The sequence below is a fragment of the Malus domestica genome, chromosome 02 (assembly GCF_042453785.1).
Source record: "Malus domestica chromosome 02, GDT2T_hap1".
Lineage (NCBI taxonomy): Eukaryota > Viridiplantae > Streptophyta > Magnoliopsida > Rosales > Rosaceae > Malus > Malus domestica.
The window spans coordinates 20,034,392-20,058,641 of NC_091662.1; the positions used below are offsets into that span (position 1 = coordinate 20,034,392).

General features: G+C 36.6%; 4 protein-coding genes across 5 annotated transcripts; 2 read left to right on the plus strand and 2 right to left on the minus strand.

The window, feature by feature from the left end:
- Positions 1-500: 500 nt before the first annotated feature.
- Positions 501-3,782, plus strand: LOC103418407 (proteasome subunit beta type-1). Its single transcript, XM_008356537.4, has 7 exons — positions 501-872; positions 966-1,073; positions 2,634-2,715; positions 2,900-3,029; positions 3,110-3,252; positions 3,362-3,448; positions 3,544-3,782. The coding sequence occupies exons 1-7, from the start codon at positions 826-828 to the stop codon at positions 3,616-3,618; spliced, it is 672 nt and encodes a 223-aa protein (XP_008354759.1). The 5' UTR covers positions 501-825; the 3' UTR covers positions 3,619-3,782.
- On the minus strand, positions 3,677-7,062 carry LOC103418408 (uncharacterized). The gene is made up of 7 exons (XM_008356538.4): positions 6,728-7,062; positions 6,552-6,608; positions 6,299-6,424; positions 4,638-4,704; positions 4,269-4,361; positions 4,015-4,128; positions 3,677-3,916 (listed from the first exon to the last, which is right to left on the minus strand). Exons 1-7 carry the CDS (start codon positions 6,898-6,900, stop codon positions 3,863-3,865), a joined length of 684 nt encoding a protein of 227 aa, XP_008354760.2. The 5' UTR covers positions 6,901-7,062; the 3' UTR covers positions 3,677-3,862.
- An 11,547-nt stretch (positions 7,063-18,609) lies between these two features.
- On the plus strand, positions 18,610-22,175 carry LOC103418426 (glutathione S-transferase zeta class-like). Of its 2 annotated transcripts, none has more exons than XM_008356556.4 (9): positions 18,610-18,857; positions 19,073-19,129; positions 19,279-19,364; positions 19,479-19,550; positions 20,063-20,116; positions 20,234-20,309; positions 20,981-21,042; positions 21,342-21,401; positions 21,846-22,175. In XM_008356556.4, the coding sequence occupies exons 1-9, from the start codon at positions 18,752-18,754 to the stop codon at positions 21,942-21,944; spliced, it is 672 nt and encodes a 223-aa protein (XP_008354778.2). In that variant the 5' UTR covers positions 18,610-18,751; the 3' UTR covers positions 21,945-22,175. The 2 variants fall into 2 exon arrangements, with proteins under 2 accessions (XP_008354778.2, XP_070672994.1); XM_070816893.1 differs by having other exon boundaries at positions 18,698-18,857; positions 19,073-19,123; positions 19,273-19,364.
- A 37-nt stretch (positions 22,176-22,212) lies between these two features.
- LOC103418410 (putative zinc finger A20 and AN1 domain-containing stress-associated protein 8) lies at positions 22,213-22,701 on the minus strand. The gene has a single exon (XM_008356539.4). It carries the CDS (start codon positions 22,699-22,701, stop codon positions 22,213-22,215), a length of 489 nt encoding a protein of 162 aa, XP_008354761.2.
- Between the last annotated feature and the right edge of the window lie 1,549 nt (positions 22,702-24,250).

The window sequence follows — 24,250 nt, forward strand, 5'->3', positions numbered from 1 at the left end:
ACATCATCATACTCGGGGTGTGTCAATACTATAGGCAAAGAGTGAGATTAAAAAAATTATAAAACACATTAAAAAAACGTGCATGGTTCTTCAACCTTGAAACACAACTATCTTCATTTTGCATATCCTTGAACATATGGTATTTTGTAGTAATGTACTGATATTTTTTCATTAAACTATATAATACTTGAAAGACAATTTTTTTTTAATTTTTTTTTGTTTTGAAGTAATATTTATATGGCATTATGGTATGCATATACTAATTCAGTATTATATTTTCATTTTTATTTGGTCAAATTATGTTTATCATTTTTATTATTTATTGATTTAAAATATATTTTTTCTAAAGGGTAACGGGTCGGGTCATATTATCTGATAATATTAGTAGGTTGATTTCGGGTTAGGTCATACTACCCGTTTACTTTAACGAGTGTTCATGAAAATGACACGAACACAAAAAATACGGCAAGAATGCTAGATATATTCATGAGAGCTGAACCTGAAACTTCTCATTATAAGTAGGGCAGAATAACAATTTACATTAAGTGGTGGGTGCAAAGCGTAATTGTTGCCAAATAGAACTACATTTTGGGCTGGTCGAGTGTATTGAGGCCTTATTCTCTAACCAATCTGTGCGACGTGGGCCTCGGTCTTTAGTTCTAGTCCCCCCACACCAAAACGACACCGTAAGCCCGATTTATTTCTTGAAGCAAACGACACCGTGGGATCTGAACGAAGAAAAGCAAGGTGTTTGAACCCAGAGACCTCACTCTCCACTTCCAATCCCTAATTTTGCTTCTCTCTCTCAACCCAGACCGATCCGCCATGACCAAGCAGCACGCTAACTGGTCCCCCTATGACAACAATGGCGGGTATGTATTCTCTCCTTCCCTGCAACAATATCGTCGTTTCCTCTTTTTATTTTTTATTTTTTGGGGATTTTAATATTTTCGTGCCTATTGCAGGTCCTGTGTGGCGATCGCCGGAGCCAACTACTGTGTGATTGCCGCCGATACTCGGATGTCGACCGGTTACAGTATTCTCACCCGCGACTACTCCAAAATCTGCAAATTGTATGCTTTTATACCAATTTCTCTCGTATTTATATAAATTTTTTTCATGAATTTTTATATTTATGCACTCGATTTCGGAGATTCGAATGTCTCTGCTGTGTTTAATTTTATCTGATTTTACTGCTGTTAGGAATTTTTTGTTGGCGTTTTTAGGGTTTTATCTGATTTTATTTTGCTCGTGGTTAGGTTTGATTTTTAATTACCACTTGGGTTTGTGTTTTTTACTTCTGTATTAGAGATTTAGCCTAGTGGGTTTTGGGGAAGGTACATTGCATTTAGTTAGCGGGATTTTTGCTCACTACCCCCTGGCGATGCTGACCATTACTATCCATTACTATCGTATTGACTACTGTTGGATGAGTATGAGTTTCGAGATTTGTGTAGTACTTAGAGTAAATCACACTTGTCCAACGGTGGTTAATACGGTGGTAATGGTCACCATTTAAGAGTGGTGAGCAAAAATGCTTTCTTTAGATGGCTTATAGGAAGTGTGGTGATTATAACAGTGTGCTTCTTGGACATTTGTAATGCTTGCAGGTTTACTGCTAATCATTTTTGGGATAGCTATTGTGTTTGCTATCATTTTTATGGTTGATTCCACTGACTGAAATATGTACAAAAAAGTAGCAGATGATAAATATCAGGGGGAATATGCACCAAAAACGTTTTATTGCTGTATAAAAAAGCATGAAATTATGCTGAAGAGAAATTGAGTTAGGAATTGAAGCTTCTGTATTCATAAGCTAAATCAAAGATTCTCATTTGAAGTATTAAAAAGCATGAAAGTATCAAGGTGCAAAACAAAATAGATATGAATCGACGCTGCTAGGATTGAGTACCTGAGCTAGTGTCACTGTGTCAGACCAGATTGTTAAAGCACCTTAGTCTAAATTTCGATGCTGAGGAACCAATAGGTTTCCGAAACCCTGACCAAACGATATACTGTACTAATTTTAGAAATAGGCTTATATCCAGGTGAGGTCCTGAGCACAGCTTAAGAAATTACTAGGAAGATAGAATTAAAAGATAAGAGCCGATGAAGAGAAAAAAAATGAATATGAAGGTACTGCAGCAAAAAAAAAAAAAAAAGAAAACGAAAAAGAAAAACAGTGAGGCAGAGAATTAAAGGTAGGTAGGCATATGAAAAGTGTATAACATTGCAGTTGGGGTATGTATGGAGTGATCTGTATGCCCCAGATTGCAAAGGTGATAAATTAGTTGGGGAAGAGAGAAGTTTAGTATAACAGACAAAAACATGATGCAAAATTGGTTCAACTTTGGCATGGGTTTTTCCTTTTTTCCTCATTGTTATGTGAAAACTTCCAGATATACCAAAAAAATTGTTAGTGATAAGTTATGGTTGCTAACTGAGGGAAGCAAAGGTGCAAATAGAAGAGAAGGAGAGGGGTTGATAATTTAAGATAGAAGAGTACATCAGCCCTTAGTAGTCTTTTGAGGTACTATTTTATGTCGATGGAGTGTTGATTTTTTGTTCATCACATTTACAGATTTACTTGATGATATTGTTTGGTCTTACTGTTTTGTCTTTTGAACTTGCAGAGCGGACAAAGCTGTATTGGCATCTTCTGGTTTTCAAGCTGATGTGAAAGCTTTGCAAAAGCATTTGGCAGCTAAGCACTTGGTGAGGCTTCAAAATCCTGTTACAATACTTTGTATTTTTTTTTGGACGCTATTCGTTTGCAATGCAACAGATGGCGTCAGATGTTTTTTACTATGTATAGGCAAGATTTATTTACGCTGGCATGTAATAAATATTGAGTTATGCCAAGAACTGATGATACATCCTTTTTGTCATTGTTTCCCAGACTTATCAGCATCAACATAACAAACAAATGAGCTGCCCTGCGATGGCTCAACTGCTTTCCAACACCCTTTACTACAAGCGGTTCTTCCCCTACTACGCATTTAATGTTTTGGGTGGCTTAGATAGTGAAGGTAAATTTTAGAGTTTAAAACCTTTGGCTGCCAGTTGAGACTATTCCTGCTAACAAATAATTTTAATTACTAATCTGCAGGTAAGGGTTGCGTCTTCACATATGATGCTGTTGGTTCCTATGAGAGGGTTGGGTATAGCTCCCAAGGTTCTGGTTCTACACTTATCATTCCTTTTCTGGACAACCAATTGAAGTCTCCTAGCCCACTCCTATTGCCTGCCCAGGTTTGTTCTCGATTTTGATTACTAGTTTGCGTCATACTATTGGTTGTTTGTATGTGATTAATCTGCCCCACAATTTAGGACTGCATATTTGTTTGTTATTAATGTGCAGGATGCTGTCACACCGCTGTCGGAAGCAGAAGCGATCGACTTGGTCAAAACTTGTTTTGCATCTGCAACTGAAAGAGATATTTACACTGTAAGTTTCCAGTCCTTTTAATATGTGTCCATTTTGTATCAAGCTCATATGAACCTCGTTCTTTAATGTGTCATTGACTCATGGATGTCTTACAGGGCGACAGGCTGGAGATTGTTGTCCTCAATGCGGATGGCACCAGATATGAGTATATGGAGCTGAGGAAGGACTGATGTGTGCCCAAAAGAAATTGGAAATTCATATGCTCCACTGTTTGTTGTGTTTAGACAGTAAGACTAGAATTTCTCTTTTTTGGGTGTCTTGAGTAAAAGAACATATCTGATATCTTTGGTATGAATACAAAAATCATGACATGACTGGTTGCCAAAATCTGAAATTCTGAGATTCAATGTTGATCTATCTGCATGATCGTTGATCGAATTGCATATGATCTTATTGTGAAACGGTAACAGGATCTCAAAAGCTGTCTTTCGACGCCCAACCTTTCTTCTCCAACTCCTGCCGCAATGCCTGTCGTAAAAGACGGGAATGAGTTCAAATGAAGGTTGTTTTTATGAATGCAGTTGTTAGGTATGGGTGACAATATTGAGATTGTTTGCAGTGCTCACCTTGATTCTTTTTCTGTTGATGTTGAAATCGGATATCCCCAACCGGGATGCCGATCGATACTCGACTATTGAGTCGGTGCCTGGTGGAAACCAAAACTCTACATCATCCACAAGCTGCACGAACACAAGAACAATCCATGTGTTATTGTTATAGATCCTACGTTGATTGACGACTAACAGTCATTCACGTACACGTACACTAATGTCAGAAACTCATTTTATGTTCTAAAATCCGGGTTACGGGTTACACCTACCCCTAAAATAGCGCTTTGGTACTCCACACGAACATAGTCGTCTCTCTTCTCCATGATCTGTGGTGTGAACTTGTCTGGCTTTGTCGATTTAATCTGCAAAATGAGTTATGAGATATGAGTTTTGCTGATTTTTTTTTTTAATTTTTAAACAAACAATATTTATCTACACTAAGGGGTAAGCAAGTGGGATAAGCCTCGTAATTAGCTAGCAATAATGTGGTTCAAATTTGTCTTTGGGAAGAATCAAACCTAAGATTTCCACTTACAAATAAAGAGGAATACTACTATTCCGTAGTACTAAGTGGCATGAGTTTTGCTGATTTAAGTGGACATAAATGACAAATGGAAACATGTTTGAAGTGCTTTTACCACTTGGAGAAGTTCTTCTATCGCAACTTCTCTGCTGACCGGCTTTTTCCTACTTCCATTGTAGTTCCTGTAATTTAATAGCAAAGAGAGCACATTTTACTTGACGGTCGGTGGAAGGATGAGGAGACATTTGGTCTATTGACTCCATACGTTCCCCACATGGGCGTCTTGCTTTAGAAAGTTTAGTGGATTGCAGCCTTCCAGGTTTGACCCTTCATTTGGTCAAAGTTCCACCATCTCATTAAACTCATTGCATCGATTTAGGGTTTGAGACACCCAAAACCCATCTAAACAAATTTAAGTTAAAAAAATACTAAAAGGACGAATTTCATATGACACGGAATTGGATCTGCTCCGACTTTAATGTCCAAAGCTTAAGGATTAAAAAATCTAGTTCTTTGATTTGTGTAGAAAAGAAATTAAAGTCGTTGGTTTATATAAGGTGTGCCATCATAATGAGATTTTTCAGTGTGACCAGCACACGAGGTGGTATACCACGTGTCATTAAACAAATGATGGGATATGTGTGCTAAAAAGTTAATACCTTAAAAAATAAAATTTCCCACAATTCCTATTAAAACACGTGGTGTACCACTTGTGTTCCCGTCACAACTAAAAATTTCTCGTTAATGAGAATCATCATATTTAATTTGTGTCGTCCAAATTTTTTAATTTTTAGGCTCTAGATACTAAGGTCTGGAGTGAATCCAATTTCATATGAAGGTGTTTCATTTGATCATATCTCAACTTATTTTGATCATTATGTTTCTTTAATTAGTTCTTGGTTTAGTTTATCTACTTTTGTAATGTTTCGAATTGATCTTTTTAATTTGGTTCTTGTTAGGGCTTTCACAAAAAGTTTAGCAAGTATAGTGGATTAGTTTGTGTATGACACCTTCGAATGATAAATAAAGAAGAGAGAATGTATGGAAGTATGAGTCATTAATTTATACCTATCAATATGTTTTGTATAGTTCATTCACAAAAAGCATTCATGTTTTTTATATGTTTTTTTAGTATAGTTCAAGTTTTTTTACTTGTAAATAAGAGGGTCTTAGGTTTGATTCACGTGAACTCTGAGCTCAACACAAAGGCTAAAGGCTCGTTTGAAAAATTGCTTTCAAATGACTGAAAGGACTTTTAAAGAATTTTTTTTTTGTGTTTCAAAAGCGTATTTTTTCTAGAATTAACTTGCATTTTTATTAAAGATTGGTTCTAAAAATATTTTCCCTAAAAGCAACCAGTCATTTAACACTTTCCAAATGAACCCTAACCCAAATCTCTTATCCCTCAACATATTCTAATTTGTATATCAAAATGTATAATATATTGTGATTGCCAAAGCTTTTGATTAAAATTCTTGATTTAAAAAAAAACACCACAACAATACAAAATATAAAGTTCTTGGTCAACATTCTTTTTTTTTTTGGACAACTTGATTAACGTTCTTAATTAAAGCATTTGGGAAAATTCTCAATAAAATAACATGAGCACTAAACTAAAACAATAGAAAAGCAAGACATGAGAATTAGCAACATCATGAGGTTTAGGAAGTTGGTAAACCTTCTGGAAACCTGAATTCATCTCATCGCCAAATTCTATTAAACCTTTAAATAAAAGAAGAAAAATGGATAAAGATTAAAGAAGAAGAAGAAACATACCAGGGAGGGGCATAATGGGTAAGGTCACTGACATTTTCAGAGGTTGATATGCAATTCTTAGTAGCTGGGCAGAGAGCCAAAGCTTGCTGATTTTTCTGCACCCCAAGATACTCGGGCTTTTTACCACTGCAGCCCATCAAACCCAATTAAATTACACAAAAACTGTTCTGGAAAAACATGATTTTTAAATTAAATTATAAATTGAATGATCCAAAAATTCAGCTGGGGTAATAGATAAGATTGAACTATGTACCTCAAGTTGAAGATGGCTCCTACCACTGCCAATTCGCTGCTCCTCAGTATTATTTCCCTTCAACATTATAATGTTTTTATCAGAAATTATATATATATATATATATATATATATATATATGTATGTATGTATGTATGTATGTATATGTAGAGAGAGAGAGAGAGAGAGAGGAGCACCTTCGACCAATTGGGTCGGTGGGTTTATGATCGTTTTGCTGCTGCTGCTGCTGCTTATGAGAAACTATGATACGATGGGGAATGGAGAAACTGGTACGCTGTTTCAGTTTGCTGTAATTCTTGTAGTGGTTGTAGGAGGAGGAGGAGCTTGCTGGGTACGCCATGGAAGCCATCTTTTTACTCTCTGTTTCTTTCTTCTATTTTTCTTTGTGCTGGGTGTGTGTGCAGGGTTCAATGTAAGTTTATGCGTATTTATCAGCATATTTCTGTCGCCTTTTTCTTATTCTGTCACTAAATTGGACAAGCTCTTCGTCTTCGGTCCTACTTCTTGGGTTGGACCGTGTGGAGGGATAGGCTTTCGCGTTTTTAAAATGCGGACCGCATTTTGCGAACTTTGTATGCTGACGGAATGTGGGCCGGTAGATCAAATTTGAATGGTTAAAAACTAATCTATCAAAATAAGTATAGGGTAAATCCGGGTCATAAGGGTGCGTTTGGTACGTGGGACGGGACGGAACGGGACGAGGCGTTCCGTCCCGCGTTTGGTGCGCCAAAAATGGGTGGAACGGGCTGTTCCACGGGACAGATTTTGGGTGTTTTTGCGTTCCACCTCCCCCCCTGGAACGGGTTTGTTCCACGTCTGTGGAACACAATGTTTTACCATTTTAAGACAAATATACCCCATGTCTTTTTCAAAAATTACACCTTCGTTCCGTCCCATTCCGTCCCGTCCCGTCCCGTCCCGTCCCGTCCCGTCCCGTTCCGTCCCGTTCCGTCCCGTCCCGTCTGCGTACCAAACGCACCCTAAATGATCATTCACTAATTGAAAATGGCACCCGGTATCAATTCAAAATTTTTGGGATTTATAGTCTCTCTTCCCCCCCACCCCGGGACATTAGCAGTTACGATCTTAAATTTGTCTTCTTCACCCAAAACTCTTCATCTCCTGCCAACCCTCAAACATCATTCCCGTCGAAAACTTGTTTACTGTTCGAAAATTTCCTTGCATTCAAAACCCAGTCATAGTTTGGTTATGCTTGTCGTCTCCAACCTAACTGCACTTCCATACAGAAGTTTAGAAATTTAGGTGACTTTGGTTTGAGGGTGAGCAATCGGGTCCACAAAAAAGACATGGTGCTTGCTTGATTGGGGTTGAGTTCAGAGTTCTTGATTCCCCAATAGTTGACGTCATACTTCATTTCCCAAAGTAAATTTGAAATTTGGTGAGTTTGGAAATTTGGAAAACTAGAAATGTTTTGTTGTTTATGTAAATTTGATTAATTAATTTAGTGTTTATGGTTAATTATGCAAGTTGGTTGATGAAATTAGTTGAAATTTGTGGAATTTTTGGGAAATTTTGGTGGGATGTGGGTTTATGGAATGTTGTTGATAGGTTGTGTAAAAGGGATAGGTCGTTCAATTTTGTTTTGTTGAAGTTAATATTGTTGAGTAGGGAATGATTTGTATTGATAAAATCTTTGTTAATTTTCTTAATTAACTTGATATTACTTAAGTCATGAAGGTTTGTTTACTGTAGATATATTGTTATGAAAACTTGTTGACATGTTGTGTTAATGTTATACATTATTGAATTTGGTTGTTATCATGGTATATATTGTTCAATTTGTTTGTGTTGAATGCTTATATCATTATGTGTACAGAAGATGGCAACTCATGGGGTTCAACTAGCAACAGAAGAGGAAGAATCGTATAGAAAAAGGGTTAACAACATTTCTCAAGCAAGTCATGTGCTAGGAATGATGCATCAAAAGTTTAATGGCACACAACTTGTTGGTTTTTGGGCATCATTATTCGGACACTTAGATAGTGGCGATAGACTAGCCTTTAATGGCCAATTGGTGCATGAATTGTCGCTCCATAAAGTTCATAATTATGAGACTTTGCATTTGTGGCAGGTACACGAAAAATAAGCAATCTCCTCTGATATTTAGTACTAATGTTTTAACCGTCGGATTCACTAATCCCTGAGTAAGTCTTTCCGTGTTCGACAACTAGATAATTCTGTCAAATGACGCCTATATATCCTCAGACCATTTCCTTCCGTTTTACCAGAACTAATCACTAGTCGTTAAAAAAAGGCTTCAACTTTCTTCTCGTACCAATTCAAAAACTCTCCTTGTTTTCTCGAAGCCTCACCCATGTCCTCTTCAAGCAAAAGTACCAAATCACTTAAAAATTTGCCTTATAGCCTTCCACTAAGAGCAAGTCCACCAGAGTGGACTTTGCCCAGCACTCAGTCCAAATAGCAGCCCAGCACCCTGTCCATGTCCTCCAGCCCTCGCAACAGCCTGGCACCTAGCCCATGCTGGTCTCTGGGCCAGCACAAAACAGGCTGACCAAGAAGCCGGGCCATTTGCTGGCGCATGGCCATGTGGCCGATGCTGGGCTCTTGGATTTGAATATTTTTCAAATCTAACGGTCTAGATTAATTAACTATATTAAAATTAATTAAAATAAATACAATTTTTTTTTTAAAATACAGTAAAATTTTAAAAAAGTTATTTTTTTTTCTATAAATACCTAACCCTCATCTTCCACCTTACACCACATTTATTTAGTGTGTTTTTTTTTAAGTTTATTTGATGAGTATGTAATTTTATTTTAGTGTGTTTTTTTTAAGTTTATTTGAAATTTTATCCGAAATTGGTTAAAAATCTTATATGAAATAAACTTAAAAAAAAAAAAAACACCAAATAAATGCGCTGGGTGCCAGCGCATTTTTTTAGGAGTGGAGATGCCTTGGCTTATTACTGTTCACTACAGTCTATTACTGTTCACTCTAGTGGATAAATGCGCTGGGTGCTGGCGCAAAGTCCTTAGGGGTGGACTTGCTCTAACGAGGGTTCATACTCGGGAGGAAGGTCAAACCTTCATTGAAAATCACCAAGATCTCTTGGGCCAATCTAAAGTCTGGTGTGAGCCAGGTCAAGATATTCACGCTGCACTCACAGTATATTGTTTGATCCTCAGCATCCCTACACTAGGATTTATCCTTAGTTTTTGGACTTGGATCTTCATTTTCCTCTTTCTGATTTCTTGAAAAGTATCTTGTTGTGCTACAACATGGCCATTTGTAATCTTTCCCCAGCAACCTTCAGATTTATCACCTTCTTCGAATTACTAAATCAATGGTATGGAGCCTACCTTGGCATTCAAGAATTCAGGATACTGCACATCCTCATGATGAGTTTTGACGACCATTACTACTTCTCAACTAGACCTAGCCTTGTCTGAGAGTTACACATTCAAGATGTCCCTTGTCAAGACAAGGACTAGTTTAGGGTCATGTTTAGGAACATCTTTGTTGTTGATGGAAATTGGGAGGTATGGCATTGTAATGTTTACAAACATGAGCTATGAGATTGTGGTTTGACCCACATTTAAAGTAATTTTGTATAATTTATCCTTTTTTTTTTATCAACAAGGCTTAGATTTTTTATCTGAGAAAATTACATTTACGATTTCTGTTGAAGCCGTTGACTATTCTTTTTTATTTTGGTTTAAATTGGACCGATTTAAAAAGATCATATTAGGAAAGGGATTGGTTATGCTTCTGCATATAGGATCTCCTTTTTGGTTAATATCTAAGAGATTTTTATTTATTTATTGGTCAAAATAGCTAAGAGATTTCTGAATACGCTTTTCTTCTTCGGCATGTCCTGTTTATTTTTGTTCCTTAATTCTCTTTTAATTTATTGAATTCAAAATTTTATGGATTATGCTACTCAGTACTACGGTCTGATGATATTTCTCTGCATTTATTGTAAGCAAGAGGTTTTAGGTTCAAATCTCGTAGATGACGAATTCGATACCAAATTAGATTGTCTATTGTATGGTTTAGCCGAACTCTTCCCTTCTCTTAGTGTAAAATATATTGTTGTACTTAAAAATAAATTCATAGACTATCAATAATCAGGGTGGTAAATCGTTTACCTTCCCTAATCTATTAACCAGCCCCATGGATTCATAACTCATAAATCAAATCTTTCCTCTTTCTTTAACGAAAGGAAAATCGGAAATTAATGAACTTTCCTAAGTTTTGTAGGAAAGTTTGAGTTTTTGTTTCCCTCACGGTCATGGAGAAAACCCTAGAGGCTAGAGAACCACATCTTTCACTTATATATACAAGAACAATTAATCTTAACCTATCCTCTACCCATTCTTTCTCTCATTCCATAACTTTTTAGTGTTTTGATCGAATGCATGGCTTTCGTAAAAGTTTCCGCGATCTTCTTCTTCTTGATGGCATTGACTCTTTGTGAAGGATGGATTGACACTGGTAAGTGTTTTTTTTTTTCCCTCAATCTCTGTTAATGTACACAAGCTCGAATCTCTCTTTTCGCATTTTAGATTAATTGAGTGTAAACTATATCTGTTATATCATTAAATCCTTCCGACGAATTAATTAGAGTTTATTAATTAACTTATTTATTGATAATTATTACATGCAGAACATGCATGCAATCGTAAAAACGTTCACGTAAAGCAAGTAGTCCAAGATTCAGAACCTCCAGGCATTGCTGCTGCTGATGATCGAATCTCCGATTCGGACGAGATTAAGGCCATCAGAACGTCAACAAATCTGAGTTCGACCAGAGGCGCTTCTCATGATCTGCATGATTACCAAGTTGCTACTTCTGATGGCTCTGCCGTAGGACCTGAACTAATAACCACTCTTTTCCTTGCCATCATCTTTGCTGGCCTCCTCTACTCGGCTCCAATTTCATTCCTCGTTGTGGTTATTGTTAGTATTTTATATGTTGTCTTGTGTAATTTCACTAGTCATAGATATTCTTGAGAGTATCGTGTTTGATGTGTTGTAATTAGCTAAACAGTTGGAGTTAGTGTGACTGGTACTTTTATGCTTATCGACTGTGCAATGGAGGCTCATTCGATGACTTCTTCTGTCTTTTAAAATGTGGTTACCCTTAGATGGGATATGTTATTTCAAATGTTTATTTTTTCTTTCATAAGTCCAATATCTAGTAGATAGGATGTTATGTTTCTACTCATGGGTTCCGGGTTCGAAATTTCCACATCTCCTAAATAATTGTAATAATTTCGAATTCTTTCCCATCCCTTTAATAGTAGTATTTTATTTTTTTTTTCAAAAAATAAGCATTGTATTCATACCACACTTTATCAATGTATTTTATATAAAAAATGTTAGGGACATTTTTGTATTATCATTGTGTTCAACATAATGTCGCAAGTAATGTGTCCATGCTGCTCGTGTTAATTGATGAACTTAATTATCTTATTGAATGTTGCTTTTGAATATCACTTGCCACAATTAATAACTAATATAATAATACAAGTCTATGATCTCTCTCACATTACTTTGTTTTATATAATCAACATAAACTGCTTTAAATATTGCATGACCCCTTATTAATTATTATATGACTATACTTGGTCACGGAAGAGGATCATCTCCGGATCCACTTTGTAGGGATCCTAGGAATCCCTATATCCTAGCCGTTCATTGTATATTGTATTGTCAGTTTTTGTCAGATACTATTTGTGTTTAATTTTAAATAAAAAAGTCAAATAATTTCTGACCGCACGATACACGATGAATGGCTAAGATGTAAGGATCCTTAGGATCGCCACAAAGTGGATCCGGAACCATATTACAACATCAGTTACCAAAATTGAAATTTTATTCAAACTCATATAACTTTTCTCTACACCTATATCATTTTTAATTAAACTATTAATATCTCTTTAAACCCAAATTTACTACCTAAACTACCTTTGCAAACCGAATTCAATATGAAAATTTATCTTTACACCCATTGTTTTTCACATTAGAAGCTACCCGGATCAGTCTCATGAAGATCCATGTTAATTAAATCTATTAATCTAATTAAACATAATGCCATGACACTATGAGAGTCAAACTAAATTAACTAAACCCTAGCTAGTTTAACAATATTGAACTAAACATGGTAAATACCAATATTAAACTAAACATGGCAAATACCAAAAATATATATGACAATATTTGGGAATTTCTTATATATTCATTAATCTCCAAAGTGGAGTATATATAGGAGTTACTATTGGTATTACATATGTACTTCACCAATGTGGGACAATAAACTACTATTTACACTCTAACTAATATATAACTCGCAACACTTCCCCTCAAGTTGGTGCAAAAATGTCACGCATGCCCAACTTGTCAAGCGAGTTGGAAAACACACTATTAGACACAACCTTAGTAAGAGCATCAGCAAGTTGATCTTCAGATCTCACAAACGGAAACATAATAATTTCAGCATCCAATTTTTCCTTAATGAAATGTCGATCAATCTCCGCATGTTTTGTTCGATCATGTTGCACTGGATTATGAGCAATCTCAATAGCAGCCTTGTTATCACAATGAAGTTTCATAGCACCTTTGAGGTTAAACCCAAGATCTCTCAACAATTTTTTCAACCACAACAACTCACATACACCATGTGACATACCACGAAACTCAGCTTCTGCACTTGACCTAACCACCACTTTTTGTTTCTTGCTTCTCCAAGTAACTAAATTACCACCCACAAACGTAAAGTATCCAGATGTAGATCGCCGATCAGTGATAGAACCTGCCCAATCTGCATCTGTATACCTTTCGACATTCAAATGACCATTCTTGGAGAAAAACAGGCCTCTGCTAGGAGCCATCTTCAAGTACCTCAAAATACGGGTTACTGCATCCATATGAACTTCACTAGGTGAGTGCATAAACTGACTTACCACACTAACTGCATAAGCAATGTCAGGGCGAGTGTGAGACAAATAAATTAATCTCCCCACAAGCCTCTGATACTGTTCCTTATGAGTAAGAACTTGATCTGGAAATAAGCCCAGACGATGATTCTGCTCAATCGGAGTATCAACAGGTTTGCAATCTAACATACCTGTTTCAGCTAACAAATCAAGAACATATTTCCGTTGAGACAGAAAAATACCATACTTGGATCGTGCAACCTCGATTCCAAGAAAATACTTCAATTCACCCAATTCTTTCATCTCAAACTCAGTAGCTAGGTACTTTTGAAGATGTTGTATCTCCTTCTGATCATCACCAGTCACTATCATGTCATCAACATAAATAATCAATGCAGTTAGCTTACCATTTTGTCGCTTTAGAAACAAAGTATGATCTGAATGACTTTGGATATACCCAAACTTCTTCATTGAACTTGTAAACCTCCCAAACCACGCTCTAGGAGATTGTTTCAAACCATACAAGACCTTTCGTAACCTGCATACAACACATTTTCCAGGAGATGTTCCAATACCAGGTGGGAGATCCATATACACTTCCTCCTTAAGATCACCATGAAGGAAAACATTCTTAACATTAAACTGCAACAGAGGCCAATCCTGGTTTGCTGCTAAGGACAGAAGAACACGCACAGTATTAAGTTTGGCAATAGGAGCAAATGTCTCCTGATAGTCCACCCATAGGTTTGAGTATAACCCTTAGCAACTAATCTAGCTTTATACTGGTCAATAGAACCATCTGCTTTGTGCTTAATAGTAAACACTCATCTACATCCAACGACTTTTTTTCCGTTTGGTAAAGGAACCAAATCCCAGGTAGAATTCTTTTCCAAAGCTTCCATCTCAACTTGCATGGCATTAAACCACTTAGGGTCAGACAAGGTATCTTGCAATTTTGTTGGAATTGATACACTAGATAGCTGACATATGTAAGATGCATATGGTTTGGATAAATGATGAGTAGCCACATAATTGTTGATAGGATATTTGGCTTTGGCATGCATATCAGGCTCATATTGTACTTTAGGTTTTCCATGATTAGCTCGTGGAGGCAACTGATAAGTAGAAGAATTGTCAAAATTTACCTCATGTATGCCACCATCTTGTACCAAACTGTTAGAAGAATCATCACTGGACGAACCATCATCAGGCAACTTGTTAGACATATCAGCAGCAGGCAACTGATCATTAGAAGGTAATTCGTCAGACATACTGACAGGCAACTAGCTGGGTACATCTGATCTATCGTCAGTAGAAATAGTTCCAGGAATAACAGGTGACCGATTACTATCTGTAGTCGACTGATCAGTATCACGCAACATAATAGGTTATGTTCCCAACTCTACCTGTAACCTATCATCCATACCATCTCTTCAAATCTGCACTTCACTCCCCCTCTCCCCCTGAAGTGGAGAGTTAGAAGAGGGCTTCACAGAATACGAAACTTCCTCATGGAAGGTGACATCCATGGTAATATAAGTTTTTTGAGTCGGAGGATGATGACACTTATAGCCTTTCTGATTGTTAGCATACCCAATAAAGACACACCGGAGAGCTCATGCATCAAGTTTACTCCGCTGATGAGAGTAGACATGCACATACGCAATACACCCAAACACTTTCGGAGGAAGCTTTGATACAGAAACAAGAGAAACATGTTGTTGTAGCACATCGAACGGTGTTTGAAAATCAAGAACCCTACTTGGAACACGATTGATCAAATACACAGCAGCCAAAACAGCATGACCCCGCAAATGATTAGGAACACATTTATCCAACATCAAGGAGCGAGCAACTTCCATTATTTGACTATTTTTCTGTTAGGACACACCATTTTGTTGGGGTGTAAACGAAGTAGTCGTCTGGTGAATAATACCATGATCACGAAAAAAAACATGTCAAAGTGTGATTCACATATTCTCCCCCGTTATCAAACCTGAAGACCTTAACTTTGGTCTGAAACTGAGTAGACACCATTGTACAAAATTCTTGAAGAAGTAACGGAACATCACTCTTATTCTTCATCAAGAACACCCAAGTTAACCGAGTACAATCATCAATAAAAGTAACAAACCAACGAAATCCATTAGAAGTAACTTTCGCTGGACCCCACACATCAGAATGTATCAAATCAAATGACAAAGTAGCTTTAGAATCACTTACAGGAAATGAAGCACGATGACTCTTAGCCATGACACATGTTTCACACTTGAACTCTGAATCACTACAAGTGCGAAACAAAGAAGGAAATAGATGTTTCATATAACTGAATGATGGATGTCCCAATCATCGATGCCACAACCAAATTTGATGTCTGTCATCCACTTTAGCACTTAAAACTTGATGATTATTTGAACCAGAAACAACAGTATCCTCCATAGTCAAGATGTACAAACCCCTATTCTTTTACCATGGCCAATTATCTTCTGAGTTTGAATATCTTGAAAATAACAATACGTAGGGTAGAAGTGAGCAGAACAATATAAGGTATCAAGAAGTTTTCCTACCGACAAAAGATTGCACTTAAGATCAGGAACAAGTAAAGCACAGACCAACGATAAGGTTGGAGTCAGAGAGATAGTGACTTCACTCTTCACAGGGGAATGTGCTCCATTTGCACTAGTAACATATGGATCACGAACATAGTCACATAACTCATCAAACACTCTAGGGTCACTAGTCACATGATCAGTGGCCCCAGTATCTATTATCCATTTATTTGTTCCACCAAGATGCATAACAACACTATGATTATATTGAGCCATTGAACAAAAATCACGAACAATAAAGGCACAAAAGATACGCAGCGGAATGAAAACAATTTACCAGATACTGTAGCAGAGCACTGTTCATGGCAATGTAGCAGAGCACTATTCACGGCACTGTAGCAATCATTGTTTACGACACTGTAGAGGAATGCTGTTCACAAAGCAGACCACTGTTGACGCACTGTACTGTAGCGCCACTATTCACTTTTTTTTTTTTTACGAAGGAAATCACGAAAAATGTGGGCACAAAATTAAAGCACACAGGTCACCAGAGCAAACTGCTCTGATACCATATTGAACTAAACATGGTAAATACCAAAAATTATATATGACAATATTTGGGAATTTCTTATATATTCATTAATCTCCAAAGTGGAGTATATATAGGAGTTACAATTGGTATTACATATGTACTTCACCAATGTGGGACAACAAACTACTATTTACACTCTAACTAATATATAACTCGCAACATGCACACATGTTTTGCAGGCCGACTTGTAGTAATGGGAATAATAGCTAGCAAGGCATTCAAGGAGTTAGAAACTGAGAAATGGAAACTCTTTCAGAATATCATCAATTATAAACACTCAACAGTGTGCAAACAAAATCTTACAAACAAAATAAAACGAAGTTCAATAATTATGATGCTCTCACATGTTTGCAGTGCGTCTACACAACAAGACTACTAATTAGATGTTAATTGAAGAAAAGAACTTTAATTACTTAATTAAAAGGGATAATTAAAAGTGAAGAAAAACACTTGATTCAGAACTACTGGTAGCCAAAAATTCAAAACAAGCTAGGTATGTGTGGATTTACTAGGGTTGATGTAGCTAAATTATCGGACCCAAACGCTTGATTCCCCTTGAGCCAAAGAGTTGGATAAACCTTTTGTCAGAGAAACCCTACTCTTGCAATAAGTAGGGTTTTGATCTCATATATAAGAGGTAGCAGTACTAGGGAAAGCATATGCCAGCCCTCTCACTCCTCCTCCTCCACCTTTTCTTGCCGTTGATCTTGATTAGCTGTTGCTTGTTGTTTTGGCAACAATAGTAGCAGCAGAAGTAGAACTAGGTTTCCTACAGTTGATGAGTAGTGTTGGAGATATGGTGGTGGTAGGGTTGGTGGATGATGGTGGTGGTAGTCATGATGACGATAATAAAGTTGGAGGATTTAATACTTCAAAATTACTATTCATCCATAAAAAATGGCCTTTTTTTTTTTCTATGAATGTGTATTATGATTTTTGCCACGATAGAATGTCAAAGAAAGATTACGTGATGGTTAGTGTTTGATTATTGAGTGTGAGTTTATTGATAAATTTTACTTTTATTATCAACTTCATCGTGTACTTGATGATAATAATGCAATAGGATAATAAAGACATTTCATATTTAAAATTTAAGTTGGGTGTAGAAAGAGGTTAAATGAGTTCAAATAAAAATTTCGTTACAAAAAATGCTGATCTTACATGTGAATTCCTGCATCAAATTACTTGTTTTGAAGTCATATCACACGCGAGAGAAAGAGGGTAGACAATATTACCATGCCAATAAAAACTTAAGATCAATTCCTACCCAAAATGAAACTCATGTTTCATCTCAAACTATCAAGTGAAGGTTGCCTCATGCTCTTAAACTCAAAATTAATTTTGATGGCTCTGCTGTGGGTTCTCAAGCTGCTACTAGTTTTGTCATAAGTAGTGGTTCTATGGTTCACCTATTGTGGCTGCTGCTTGCAATCTTGGAGAAAGTATCATTTTTTTTGTTGAAGCTCTTGCTCTTCATGATATTTTGAGATTTGCAAAGGTCAAGGGTTTCACACATTGGCGATTGAGGACAATCATTGACGACATCAGATCTTTGACCAGTTCTTTTTCTTTTATTTCTTAGGCTCATGTCTTTTGTAAGGCAAATTTCTTGTCGATGTAGTTACTAATGTTGGTCACTTGATATAGTAGACGTGTATTTGAGATCGGTCCTTACCGGCTATTAATTACAAGAAGTTTTTTTGTTTGATTGTATTAGAGGGTTTTATTTATTTATTTTTATAATTAAAATTACTTTTAATTAAAAAATAAAAAAATTACTTTTATAAAAAAAATAATTTCGATACATATATTAAATGAAACTTTAACGAAAAACTCCCGGTACTGTTCACTTTAACGAAAAATCACATTTTTACACTAAAAAGTCAATTCTGGTACTATTCACTTTACCTTTTATTTTGTCCTTATCATTAACACTCAAAGTTTTCAAGCCCTTTTCATTACTTTTCCTTATATTTAAAAGTTATTTAGAATAACATTGGGTAAGAAAATAATATTTTAATTTCCAACCTATGAAAGTTTTGCGTGCCATTTCGACAGCGACAACTCATCAGAAAACAAAAACAGTCACTCCATTAGAAGTTGACTTCTTACCAGAAAAGTGTTGAACAACGGAGAGCCATGGAATCCAGCAGCAATCAGCTACCTGCTGCTTCAAAGCTCCTCCTCTATTCCTACTGGCAAAGCTCTTGCTCTTGGCGCGTCCGCTTCGCTCTCAATCTTAAAGGTTTTTGAAAAGGATTACTTTTAGTGTAAATTTTGCATTTTTTGTGCTCCTGAATGTTTTATGATTCATTGGAATTTAAATGTCACTCGATTTCAATAATATTTGTGGTTGATGGTTATTTTGATTGATGAATCAATTACCAAATGTGTGGTGCAAATTATTAGGGTTGGATTTTACTTGGTCTTGATTTGTTGTTAGTTCAATTGAATGTGTAGGACTTCCGTACGAGTACAAACCGGTGAACCTACCAGCTGGAGAGCAGTTCAGTCCAGGTGAGTGTGAGTTTGAAGAGATATTACGCTCATTACCAGTCGCATTCTCTTGCCAAACAATCCGTTGTCAAATTGTTAGTATTACTATAAATCTATCAATGCTTACGTTGGTGGATACTGGATACTTATCCAATGTGCTTGAGTTGCAGCGTTTAACCGGTTGAATCCTCTTCATTTTGTTCCGGTGTTGGTCGATGGGGATACGGTGGTTTCAGACTCCTTTGCGATACTGCTGGTTAGTGTAATTTGTTGGGAAATGGATCATCTGTTTACAGTTTTTGAAGGTTTTACTTGTGCCTCTAAGTGTTCTGTTATTTGGGTACAATATGTTCTTGTGATGCCCGATTAGTATTTAGAGGACAAGTATCCTCAGAGACCGTTATTGCCAGCTGATCCTCGGCTAAGAGCTCTTAATCTCCAGGTATGTTTGTACTAAATGTGAAGTCCATATCAAATTTAAATAATTTGGTTTAAGAATACTCTGCACCTGAGGTTGACTAGCCTAGTTTATAATGATAGTTGTTCTTTACACCGTGCACAAATCTAAGCTGTTGATCCAGGATTTGAAGAAATAACAACATATGTTGCAGCCACATAAAGGAGTTTATCATGTTATGTCCTAGGCTGAAGAATTTTCTAATTTTAGATGCCCTTGAAGGCTTTCAGTAACGCTAATCAAGTAGCTATGAGTGGGCTCAGAAAAAAAGTATTTCAAAGTGTTAAAAGACCTTATCTTTTTATTTTTTGTTTGCAAATTATTCTCTGCTTGTCCCTTTTATATTCTTCAATTAAACCATGTCGTGACGTGAACTGATGTAAGTCGCGTATCTTGTTCAAATAATGAGAGAGGTGAAGTCTTTGTTGAAGTTAAGAATGACTTCGTCATGGACTTATTGTTTTTTCTAATTTGCCAATTAGTGAATATTGTCACAGGCTGCAAGCATTATCAGCTCAAGTATTCAGCCACTTCACATGCTATCAGTGCTGGTACATTTGGTTTCTTTATACCTTATCCAAAGAACGAAATTTGGCTTTACATTCATAGCTATGTAGACATTGATTTTGTTTTAATATGTATTTATCATGTACCATTTGCTTCTGTAGAAGTATCTTATGGAGAAGTCTGGTCCTGAAGAGTCCCTGTCTTGGGCTCAATCGAATATAGATAAAGGTTTCTTTGGTGAGTGAATTTCTGAATGTTCATGTTCAGTTTTTAAGCATAAACTCTCTGCATTGGGGATGCTTATTAGGTGAACCTGTTACTACTATGTGGGGTGTGGTCGTTATGTTGTAGCCTTGTTATTGTAATGTATTCCATATATACTTTTCTGTGGTCTATGCATGAGAAGGCTTATACTTGTAAGTTCCTGTGATTTGTAAGAGTGATATATGATAGCAACTGCTATGAATGGCCGCTTGCAGATTGGCAGTTCATCTGTTATTATGTTTTCCATTCGCAAATAGCAAACTGCAAATTATGGACTAAAGAGAGATCAAAAGAATTGACATGAAAAATTGCTTATGATCATGTCGGTCAAGTATAAAATGGATCACTAGATTTGGGTTCTGCTTGACTTTCTTAGTTACAGTACTTATATGGTAGACCTTGCCAGGCTGATTTATGTCTGGAAGTGTTCAGTCATAAACTATGTACTAAAGCTTTACATATATATATGTAAATGTATCACTCCACATCGGGGAATTAAGGTTGCATGTGCTTATAAGGAGTTGTGCTACTGTCCATATTTCTAATTGGTTTTAGTGGGACTTCAACTTCCTTCATTAATATCTCGTTACGTGCAACTACCAAAGATTTCTATTCATTGATGTTATTTCTTTTCTCATATGCAGCTCTCGAGACTTTGCTGAAGGATTTTGATAGCAGATACGCCACAGGAGATGATGTGTATATGGTCTCTTTTCTGAACGCTGTGATTCTTATTTACATTTCTTTAACTGCAATCTTATTAATTTGAACAAATCTGAACCAGCGAACTGCTTCTAACCCAATACATTGTTCGACAACATCAATAGTGTCAATTTGATATCTCCACGATGCTTGGATGTCTATGTACATGGAGTTGAAGAGACTTTAGCCTTTGCTTTCTTTTCCTCTTTTTATACAGAATCGTTATCGCTCAATTGAACTCGTTTTATTACCCATTTGACCTCTTTAGAGTATAACTAACCAATTAAAGGGGTTTATTTGCAGGCGGACGTGTTCTTAGCCCCACAGATTGCTGTAGTTACCACAAGGTTTAATATTAACATGGTAAACTCTTTCCACTTTTTATTTGCCAACTTTATTTTGTAGGTTTGAGTACCAGTAGTTTCACTCCGCACTTTGTACGTTGAGAGTTGTATGTGTGTGTGTGTATGTCTCTGCTGTGTGTAAACTTTTGGGGGCAACTCTTAACTGTTTCTGTAGTTATTCCCTCCTCTAAAAGAATCGTCCAGTAATACGTGGATGTCTTAGTTATTTGGAAAAAGGTTACATATTGGTTTTCTTTCGCATCACTTTCTTTCTTTTGGGGCAACTCTTAACTGTTTCTATAGTTATTCCCTCGTCTGAAAGAATAGTTCAGTAATGCGTGGATGTCTTAGTTATTTAGAAAAAGGTTATATATTGGTTTTCTTTCGCATCACTTTCTTTACTATCAACCAACATTTTACTTATTTGGGTCCTTAATGTTTGTTACATTCTTTTTTGGTGTAGTCCAAGTTCCCTACTTTAAGTAGGCTGTATGAATCATACAAGATTTTACCAGAATTCGAAGCTTCATTACCAGAAAGGCAACCCGATGCTGTGCATTAAGTCTGCAATTTTGCCGCCATATTACTCGAAACAGTTTGGTATTTTCTTGCTTTATGTATACTGGCATTTGTGTTATCGTATCTATATAAGGTCAAATTTGAAACATCGGTTGCTTCTTTGTAAGAGAACATCACTCAAATTCTTTGTATGATCAGATGTATTGGTATCGAACAGAAAGAACGTAAATATCTATTTCCGAAATCAAACAAAATATCTAAAAGTACAAACAAATTCAGCCATGCCAATCTTTACCACAACTTCATTCTCTCTAAATCCTGCATTCTAGCTTGTCACCCTTGCAAAGTGGGTTTTGCTTGGCCAAAACGTCTCGTCCAGCCATCTTGAAATCTACATGGCAACAGTGTTTTTCTGGGTAGCGATGCGTCCCACAGAACACACCACCACACCGGCAGCTAAAGCCAAGCACTCCAACCTTTCTGTTGCAGCTTTCGCACCTATTTTTCACAGAGGTTGATCCACTACTACTCTTGGAGCAACCAGCAACAGCGACAGAGGGAGAAACCGAGTTTGATGCTTTCAAAGAAGGCAAGGGATTTATTCGCCCAGCGACGGAACCCCTATCAAGGTTATTCATTAAAGCCACCATGGCGGACTCTGCCCTCATATTCTCTCGGGACTCTTGTTTCAGGTAATCTCTGTAGCATCGCGAGCACAGGTTCTTGGTCTCCACAGAGCCGTAGAAGTCGCAACCGTTTGCGCAGCAGGGACGCTCTGTCATCTTCTTTTGCGACTCCATATCGATTCCTTATTGCTCCTTCTCCTTGTTTTCTTGTTTTTCAAGTAACCGTGATTCTTCTTCTCTTCTTCTTCCGGCGATCGAACTCAAAAACCAAGCTTCTTCCTGGGTAAATTTAGCAGCACAGTTTCTTGAGTTTGTAATACAAAAGGCTTCCTCCTGGGTAAATTTAGCACCACACTTTGTTGAGTTTGTAATACAAAAGCTTGTATGGCCTGTGCGATTTATATAATACAAGGGCGATGGTTCGCGTAGGATTTGTAGTGGGAATCCGTTTCCAAAATTGAGTAGGATTACTTCGTAAGACTTTTTCTGCCTTTATTTATTTATGGTTTTAGAAACTTTTGGATTTTAGTCATGATGTATTTCATTTCCCAACAGTGGAAGGAGTCCAAGAATTTCGAATTAATTCCTCTTCCGACAATCTTGTGGATAAGTATTGATCAATGGATATTTTTCTTTACTTCCGAAGGAGAATTCCAACAAAAAGAATCAAAGTATTAACTTTATAAAATTAAGATGCTATAGGTTGGCTGTAGAGAATAGATAAGCAAAAATAAATAAGAATTGTAAGAAGTAGATTATCTTTGTGCAAGTGGCCCTCTATCATAACGGTAGTTAGGAGTGTTGTATTTGCACTACGACATGAGTTCGAACCTCGTTAGTTCTCTAATCTAGCATCTAATCTAACAAGTTTATCGTTTGACAAAAAAAAAAAAGATTTAACTTTGTGGATAGGCTTTATTATTCATTGAACTTTTTATTTATTTATTTTTTTTTATCATGAAGACAACTTTCATTACAATAAAAAGTACTACAAGGCCAAAAAAGAACTGGGTAAACAACTACAGAGAAAGTATAAGGCCCAAGCAAAATGAGAGCAACAACCCAAGATACAATAGAAGACCCACACAAGCTTAGGCTCAAAGGCCACATAAAACAAACAATAAAAAACCCTAATCTCTAGCAGCAAAGACCGCATCGCCGCTAGTATCACATCCTCGAAGGAGGCTGATGAGTAGATTTTATATTATATATTTTACCCTAATCTTAGTATATTTTGGAAGAATTTTGATACTTTGAATTGTATTTTCAATATAGGATTTTTGACTTCCTCTAGAGCAAAACATGATCAAATGGACGAATTTTGGAGTAATTCTAGTTGAAGGACGTTTGTGAGTCACTTAGCTTGATCGTATCAAACTTTGGGATTTTTCCACCAAGTGGTTATTTTCTGACGATAAAATAAAGGAGCGATGTGCAGTGCTAGAAAATGACGTTTCTGGGCTTAAATTGCATTTTTGGAGCCCAAGATGACCTGGATTCGTGGCCTTCTGGAGAAGTGTTCAGAATATTCCAAACATTAAATCCAGCTATATTGGGCCAGTTTTGGAGCAGCTTATGGGTCCAAAACATGGCTGTTCAGATTTTAGGCGAATTTTACCATTTAATTTAGGGTTATATTTCCTATTTTATTTGATTATTATTTTTAGTTTCTTAGTGGGAATAAAGGACCTGTTTTTAGGGTTTGTGTGGGGGGGGGGCTTAG